This window comes from Panicum virgatum, chromosome 6K (assembly GCF_016808335.1).
Source record: "Panicum virgatum strain AP13 chromosome 6K, P.virgatum_v5, whole genome shotgun sequence".
NCBI lineage: Eukaryota > Viridiplantae > Streptophyta > Magnoliopsida > Poales > Poaceae > Panicum > Panicum virgatum.
In genome coordinates, this window is record NC_053141.1 from 7,506,784 (window position 1) to 7,515,981 (window position 9,198).

A 9,198-nucleotide genomic window follows, 5' to 3' on the forward strand; every position below is an offset into this window, starting at 1 on the left:
GGAATTTACTGAAATTCAGATTTCTGTAAAGACATTCAGTATTCTGATTTCTGAACCATGATGCCATTGTGTTTGCCTCTAACCTGAGAGTAATTGTTTTGTGTTCTCACGTCTATTGGTTAATTAATGGATGCTGTTAGGTCTGAACGACTTCTTACTGATTCTAGTGTATACAGCTGTGGAATGGTTTAAAACAAACAGTAATGCTGGGAATAAGACGTCAGATACTGGTTGATTTATCGGACGCTTCAATTCTGATGACTTGCACTAAAAAAAACAGAAGCAGGAGCTCGCCATCCCATTTCATTGACTTCCAGGTCAAATCGCCGCAGCTCAATCTCGTCCCCTTCTTCATCAATGGGTGCTCAGCGTGTTTGCCTAGGCTGCCGGCTTGCTAGTGTAGTCCTTGGAACTTGGCTAGCAAGACGGCTGAGAAACCAGAGTACCGGAAGCATTTGTTTCTGTTTTGCAGAGGTTCGTGGGCCAGTTTGGGTCGCTCATACCTACACGGTGGGCTGCTGTTGCGTCCAAGAATGTGTTTTTGTTGGAGAGCGAAGTAGAATGAAATGGTTCCATTCCTGATTTTAAGAATGAGATGGTTCCTATACAACTATTTGATTGGAGGATCATTTGGTTGGAGGGACGAGGAGAATAGGATGACGGATTATTTCCACTTCGTTAGCCTTGGTTTGTGGGTCCCGTATGTCAGCTAGCCACCCAATGTCTTTTTTATCGCAGCATTGCTCGATTGGTCTCTCTCTTGTGCTCCATGTGTGTATTCGTAGAGATAAGTAAGCAGACATTTACGTGAGCGTTTTCACATGTACAGTGTGTTTCGAAAAAATTGATACATTTTTTAGATTAAAAACTGATTTTTTTTTTTGTGGGGGTGCGGGTGGGGGGGGGGATTAAAAACTGATTCATAAAAAATCGAAAAACATGACAGGCCCGTATCGAACAGCCCGCTATGAATGAATGGTTGAATGCTGGGTTCGTCGCGTGCCCCGTACAGTCGCAGTCGGCCCAACCTGTCCACGCCAACCACTGGGCTTGCTCTTTCCTAATTGTCTACGGCATGCTCCTGCTGCCTGGTCGAGATCATCCCGGAGGCATGAGTTTTGACAGTTGACACTGACGATCGACAAACGTCTGCGCATCCGACAACAGCAGATACGTCAACGATGACGACACCACCCTTGGGCGAGCTCCGCTAGGTCCTATCCTAGCCTGCCAAAGCCCAAAGGGCCGTCCGTCATCAGAAGCTTCGACAGGCGATACAAATCATGATCGGCCAATCCGTCTGCATCATATCCTATCCGTGCCTGGCGACAACACATGCTTCCTTCTCATCTCATCTTCTGCGATCTGCCATCTACCTGGGACACAACGATGCTCAGCAACCCTAGGCTCTCCCCCAAATCAACCACGCAGAGGCAGTTCTTCATCAGTTCATGTCGCCGTCGTCCTTGGCTCCTTGCGTCGACAAATAAACTGTTCATGATACTACTGATGCGGCTAGCAATTCTTGACATGATCGTGTGTGTCGAATCGATTATTACAACGCAAAGATGGAACAATCTAACGGAGAAATTAACACTGCTACGGTAACGGTTGCTTGACTGCATGGTTGACGTCGTCGTCGATCCGCCTCCATCAATTCAGTTCGATCAGCTCGCCGCCGCCGGAGCGGCGGAGCGGTGGCCGAGGACGTGCGCCTTGAACTCCTCCATGCGCGCGGGGTCCAGCGACACGGACACCTGCACCTCGCCGTCCTCCCTTCCGCCGACGAGCACCATCTCCCCGTCGTGGTTCATGGACACAAGCTCCACGCGCGCCGGCCGCCCGAACCCGAAGTCCGACGCCTCGTACACGCGGAACCGCGGGCTCGCCGCCACGTTGCACAGCCGCTGGAACGGCAGCGTCATCATCCTCTGGAGCCACCGCTCCGTGCCGGCCAGCGGCGCCGCCTCCATCTCCGCCACCGCCGCCTGGATGGCCCGGCACGCGGCCAGGAGCCCGCGGTCGCCGCCGAGGAGGTCCCCGGCGTCGGCCATCGCTAGGCACCCCTTGATGCAGTTGCCGAGGTAGCCGTCGCCCACGGGCGGGTCCAGCCGCGCGCGCAGGTCCGCCAGGAAGACCAGGTACGTGTCGTCCCCGGCGGCGAGAGCCTTGGCGCGCACGAACGCCGTCCAGCCCAGCGCCGCCAGCGCCACGAACGTCGACACCGGCTTCTTCTTCTTGGTGGTGGTGGTGGTGGCGCTGTCGCCGGCGGCAGCATCGTTGGCGGCGGCGAGCGCATCGATGCGGTGCTTCAGGGACCGGATGTCGTCGGCGGCGAGGTAGAAGGTGCGGCGGCCCAGCCGGAAGCGCTGGCTGAAGTCGTAGTCCATCGCCGTGTTGGTCTGCATGCAAAAACGGTTTCCGTGAGCAAACAAACCCATTCACGGGTGCACGCACACGGCGTGCGCCATTGGTGATTGCCTGAGCCGCTTCACCACGTCTGTGTTTGCAGAAGAAAGCAATGGAGATCGACAGCTAAACACTAACAATGTCTTTGTATATATATTTATATATAAGTATATATGTATTCATATAAGTTGTATATATAGCATATATATAAATATATGTATATATATGTTGTAGCATCGACAACCAGAACGTAAAGTCTAAGAAGCGACGGGTCGCGCCAGCGACCTATCGCGCGACACTCGTGGACGCCGGCCTGGCCCAATAGGCGTAGCTGAGAGCTGGGCTGCGGCCTTTTTATCCTGTCACATGCACAAAATGGTTCCCCTCCCCCAGACCTCGCAATCGGTGGTGCGGTTCCTTGCCTACCGCATCTCGACGACTGGCGGCGGCGGCGGCGGCGCTCGTAGACCAGGATCTACGGCAGGACTATGATGACCAGCGACGCGGCTTCGACGGACAGTAGCGCGCCTCAAGGTGCCTTCTCTTCTCTGTGAAAACGACATGCGCCCGATGGATGGGGAAGAAGAGGGCGGCCACGGGGCTGATGCACGCGTTTTGTGGGGGATGGGGGGTAGGATTTTTTCCCCAGTCCCTCCATTTCGATAGCAAGAGGATGGTGCCGATGGTGAGCTCTAAAGGACCATGTCGGTGAGGGGTTAGTAAACCTGGATTGGATTGAAGATTCGGCATGTTTACTTCATGGAACCTCCATGTTTTGTGCTAAAACTGCTAACCGGAAGCTTCATGGCTCCTCCATGAATTCCTGCTCAGTTCTCACGTTCACTAGACTTTATGTAGTAGGCTAGTAGTGGTCAGATTTGTCCCCATTTTGTTTTTAGTTGGCACTGGAACCATTTTTTGGATCGGACTAATGATATTAGAGTCTATTGAGCTTTTGTTTGGCAATTATACATTACATCTCATGCTTGTCAGCAAACCGAATTGCTTTTTTTAGGATTATATTTTCGTAGCAGTGGATTTTAGTATTACATTCATTGGAATTTGTCTCCTAGGAATGCTGCTAGAGAGGACCAATAAAAATGAGAGGGTTTTTTTAAATAGCTTTGAACAATGAGGTTTGTGTTTTTTTGCGTGTCTTTTTTGGACAATAAATTAGATGTGTCGAAGTTTTATGGTACAACTGTATCAACTTAAGAAATTCGTAATATCAAATTATATTCTGTTTTTACATGTAATTCTTGGTACCTATCAACTTATGCAATTTTGTAATCTCAAATTAAGTTATATGAGGTATCAAGTTTTTTTTTTCTACATGTAGGTATATGGTAGACCTAGATTCTGTGCTTTTTTAGACTGCAATTGAGCTCGGAGTTATGGCACACCTGTATCAACTTAATTATTTTTTTAATCTCAATTTAACTTTTTAAAGGTATCAAGTTATTTTATATGTCATGTCTCAACTTATATCAAATGTGTCACACCTTTCTTTTATCATAGATGCACACAACACTCCCTTATTTTGTATCCTTTCATGAGGTAGCAAACTAGGAACGACTAGGCAGATTATTTGAGAACACAACAAACTGACGCCAACCCACTTGTATATTCATACATTTTGAATTGTTGTAGCAATACTTAGTATTTTGGCATGCACTAAATTTCCAGTATGGCAAGATACTGATTCAAACCCATCCAATAGAGCCTTCTAGAATTTTAGAGATATGTTTTTGTTTGGATCAGCATGTAGCAACTTATTCAGAGCATAGACCTTGTCATTTTCTGTTATTTTTGAATCATCATGTATCAAATTATGCATATTATATCATAAGAACTTGTGTAAAGTATCCTCAGCCTGTAAAAATCACACCCACCAGCTAGTGATACTTAGCTATTAAGTGCACTTTTGTCTATATCATTTTACCCTTTTCAGTATGGTACGGGAGTGCAAAGAAGTTGCCGCTCCAAAGAGAACAACTAGATCTTATTCCAGAATGAAAAAGTTAGAGGGCTCCCAGAACTTAGAACATGAGGTTGGAATAGTAAAGGTGAAAGACAAGCTGCATGTAATCCCTATTTTTACATGTAGGGGAACTAGATATGTGTGTTGATTCTTTCTTAAACCGTGGGTGCCTGGAATATATAATGCCATATATAGGAAGTTTATTATAGTCTGTACCAAAAATCTATGTAGTAGAATATGTGGTAACTTTGTTATCTTTTTTAACTAGCAACTTATGTAGAAACCTATGTAGCATGTTATAGTTTGTACTAGGAACTTATATACCAAGCTATATGGCAACTTTTGGTCCTTTTCTCCCACACCATCAAAAAGTATTTCATGCTTAAATTATTTTCTATGCACCTTTTTCTTTTTTTCAGGATGTTAATTTTCAACATGGTAGGGGGAGATACAAACTTGAACTTGGTGAACCAGCTCCCTTCCCAAGCAGAAGGACTAGTGCTTATTTTAGAATTCATAGACTGAAGAGGGGAGCTCATGTAGCCTAGATGTTATATATGAGAGTTAATGGATGACCAAGCGGCAAAGAGTAAAACGAGGATAAAATTGCAATGAACAGAAGATGTTACAATAGATAATTTGCCAACATTTACTTCATAAGTTGGTATATGATCTCGATGTTACTTGACTTTTGCAGATGTTGTAAATCTTTTTATACATTACAAGTTACTCCGTAGGTTTTATATAACTTGTGATATTTAATTTAATATAAGTTGCTACATACTTATTAGGGTCCATATATAATTTGATATACTATAACAACATTTAGATTGTTGATCAATCTACATATATAATTTTTGCTACTAGACATTCATCTTTTACATAAGTTAATACACTATCTCTACATAAGTTGTTATTATTTTTTGTAAGGCATAACAAATGGAAGTTGTAATACTTTCTCTACATAGATCAATACTAACAAGTTGATACAAAGTATCTATGTAATTTAAGGTGGTAATAGACATAAACTATTGCATTGTACAAAACAAAGTTACCCTGTACATATATAAATTTGTATTAAACAAGTTGTTATACATTTGTATATAAGTTGTCATTGTGCAGACAACATAAGTAGATAGTTGCATAAAACAGTTTTAAAATATATCAAATATGAATCTTATATCGTAGTTATTGTCGTAAAGGACACAATGATGCAAATAAATTTGAAACGGATCCTTGATGATAGAAATATACTAATTTGAAGGAAGCATCATCTCTATATAAGTTGTAACAGAGTAAAAATTATCACATATTCTATACATAATTTGATATTAATAAGTTGATATAAAAACTCTATATAAATTATACAAGTTACGACACTGTAACATATGTCTATATATACTTCTATTATACATGTAGAACAAGTTATTATTTGTAAGATATAATATAAATTGTCACACGGGTTGTCATATGTTGTGATTACATACTCAACATAAATTGACAGTTGTATAAAATAGTTTTAAAATATATCAAATGTGGATATAGTTTTGTAGATCTCTTTGCAAGGATATTATGGTGCAAACGGATTTAAAATATAATTCTTGACGAGAGAGTTATGCTCAAATACGTGTAGTTCTTAATGTCGACATCAGCGATGATGTAAGCCTGAAAGCGACATTTTATGGTTACCTGGCTCCGTCTGCAGTGGATTTTCATTTTTACTAGATAGGTGGCACCCTACGATTGCTCGAAAAGGAAAGGGTAGCAGGTCGCGCGGTCGCATATAGCGCGACCCGTCGCGCCGAAGTTAGATACGGTGCGTACCACGGGGAGGTTAGGCGCGACCTTCCTGAGCATCTCGCGGGCGAACTCGTCGCCGTTGGGGACGTGGACGGCCGCCCGGTCGTAGTGCGGCGGGCCGAGCACCTTGGTGACCGGCGACCCCTCGCGCGCGGCGGCGGCCCACGCGCCGACGAAGCGCCAGACGGCCTGGCCGTCGGCGACGGCGTGGTGCACGGAGAGCCCCAGCGCGAGGCCGCGGCCGCCGGGGAGGCGCGTGGCCTGCACGGACAGCACGGGCGCCGGGAGCACCCTGGTGTCGTGGCCCGGGACGAGGGCCAGGAACGCCGGGATGTCGTGCGCCTCGTCGCCCGCCAGCCGGCGCACGTCCATGCCGCCGCCGCCGTCGTCGTCGGGCGCCGCCGCCTCGGCCTCGACGAAGGCCACCCCGGGGTCGCCGCCGGCGGCGCAGTCCACGACGACGTCCCCGGTCTCGGCGACGTAGGCGAGGTTCCCGGCCAGCGGGCGGTAGAGCGCCAGCGTGGCGGCGAGGGCGTCCTTGAGCCGCCTCACCGCCGCAGGGAACTCGTCCGCGCCGTCGCCGCCTGGCAGGTCGTAGAGGAAGACCCGCTGGATGGGCGGCAGCACGACCCACGCCGTGTCGAAGAAGGACAGCTTCACCCGCGCCTCGCCGGCGCCGCCGCCGCTCCCAGCATCATCAGCCGGCGCGACGCGCGACACCGCGAGCACCCGCACCGCCGCCCCCGCCGCGCCGGCCTCGCCCATCGATCGATCCTCGCCGACGGGTACGTACTAGAGTCGTGGTGTCGTGCCGATCAAGAGGTGTTTGTTGCGAGGAGGCGGAGAAGTTGGATGGCGCTTGCTGGTTCGTGTCGCGGCCTAGCCAGCTGCGGGCTTTGCAATATATGTAGCGCGAGCCGAGGCGGCGGCCAGGATAGATGGCAGCAAGGCCAAAGAGGAGAGATGTATGGTAACTCGGGCCGTGTTTTGTTGCGCGTTGTAAAATTTTTGAAAAATCATCTTTCTACATTTGAAGTACTAAACATAGATTAATCATAAAAATAATTACAGAACTCGTCTGTAAATCGCGAGACGAATCTAATGAGCCTAATTAATCCGTCATTAGAGGTTATTTACTGTAGCATTAGTGTAGCAATTTAGCATCTAATTACAGCCTAATTAGGTTCATTAGATTTGTCTCGCCATTTACAGACAGCAGTCGCAATGTGTTTTTTATTTCGTCTAGATTTAAGTTTCCATGCAGTTGCCGGAAAAAATTTTGGAATTTTGATTTTTTTTTTAACTAAACACGGCCTCTAACTCCTACTCGTCTACTTGTTGGTAAAGTCAATCAGATTCCCGGGTCTCCCCGATGGTCACGACCGGGGATCCCGAATCGGACGGACTTGGACGCGCGCCGTTGTTGGAGGCGCGTGTCGCCGTGTCGTCGCCTTCAGACGGCGATCGGCCACACTTGCACTTGAACTTGGACACGTCCGCGCGCGCGCGACGGGCCGGCGAGCACGTCGAGTGCGTGAGCCGCGGATCGTTGTACAAGGCACGTCTCTCCCGCTGCGTCCGTGCAGCGGCCGCAAGCCGGGCCGGCCGGCCTCCCGGCTCGGAGCCGCCGCCGCCACGGCAGAACGGCTCGCAGCAGGCTAGCAAGCTAGCTAGAAGCCTACAACTAACTAGCCCTCCAGACGTGTGTTCCTTTTGGAAGGTAGCGACCGGAGGAGGATCCAGCCGGGAGCCGATCGAGATCGACCGCCGGAAAGCGACGGCGGCGGACAAACCAAGCGGCGTACGGCGACCGCCGTGTGCGTCGCGCGCGCGCGGCCGGAGATTCTACATGAAGAAGTGTTAGACGGCAGCCGATAGTTCTCCCATCAACATTGATAAATTGTGAAATCTAATAAAACCCCATAAAAGATCGGGGCCGGGAATGTTTTTCGCGAAATTTTAGGCTATGGATTAATTTATAGAAACTTTAGTGTATTATTACTTAGTTAGAATGTAGGGGCCGCGGGTTGATCGTCATGATTTTGGGAGCTTTTTTGCAAAGTTTTGGGTGTGAGTACATTTTTAGGAATTTTAGGGCTTTTTTTAAAAGTCTATGGAGCATGGGTTAATTGATGTAGAGCTTAGATTTGTAAAAAATGTATGGATCGTGGGTTGGTTGTCATAAAGTTACCTGAGAGGTAGTTGGATCGAGAGAGTTCTCGTAAAATTGCTGAAGAGGTGGCTTGAATAAATGGTATTTATGAATTAACTGAGTGTGGGCTGGACTATATATTAATTTTGATAAAGTTCAAGGAGTTTTTTATAAAATGAAGTGTAGGCTGAAATTAATTGAGTGTGGGCTGGACTATATAAATGAGTTGAGTATAATTGACAATAAAGTTACTATGTTTTTTTTCCAAAGGTAGGGATTATCTGGTATATTCTATTATAGGCAGTGTTATAGCCCATTATGCAGTATGTAAATGTGTGAGGCGATTTAACCCGTCAACGATATACATTAAGCGGGTTGGTTCTGTAGAAGTCTTGGTGTGTTTTTTGTGGATTTGTTGTTCGTGGAGTGCAAATTGATTTCACCAAAGCTCATAGGGTTTTATGTGGAGTGACGTAGATAGAGTGCGAGTTGATTTTATTAGATTTCAGAGGTTTTCTTTAAAAAACTGTAGTAGGCCCCACATATAATTGGTTCCGTGGGCCCCACATACGGTGGGACCCACTTGTGGGTCCCGTGAGTCCACAGTGGGGCCCACTTGGGTCCTACGGGGCCCACGGTGGGGCCCATATGTGGGACCCATATGTTGGATCAATCTGAGCCATTCACGCGCGATCCGACGCCCGAGATATTTCAGCCTATGTGGCGCAATGTGGGGGCAGAAATCCCCCACCCCCTTAGTATATTCTATTATGGGCAGTGTTATAGCCCATTATACAGTGTGTAAATGTGTGAGGCGATTTAACCCGTCAACGATATACATTAAGCGGGTTGGTTT

The 9,198-nt window shown here is 47.2% G+C and overlaps 1 protein-coding gene across 1 annotated transcript; it reads right to left on the bottom strand.

Annotated features, from left to right (window-relative positions):
• Positions 1-1,481: 1,481 nt before the first annotated feature.
• On the bottom strand, positions 1,482-7,263 carry LOC120711527 (phenolic glucoside malonyltransferase 1-like). Its single transcript, XM_039997084.1, has 2 exons — positions 6,215-7,263; positions 1,482-2,402 (listed from the first exon to the last, which is right to left on the bottom strand). Exons 1-2 carry the CDS (start codon positions 6,953-6,955, stop codon positions 1,668-1,670), a joined length of 1,476 nt encoding a protein of 491 aa, XP_039853018.1. The 5' UTR covers positions 6,956-7,263; the 3' UTR covers positions 1,482-1,667.
• Positions 7,264-9,198: the final 1,935 nt, after the last annotated feature.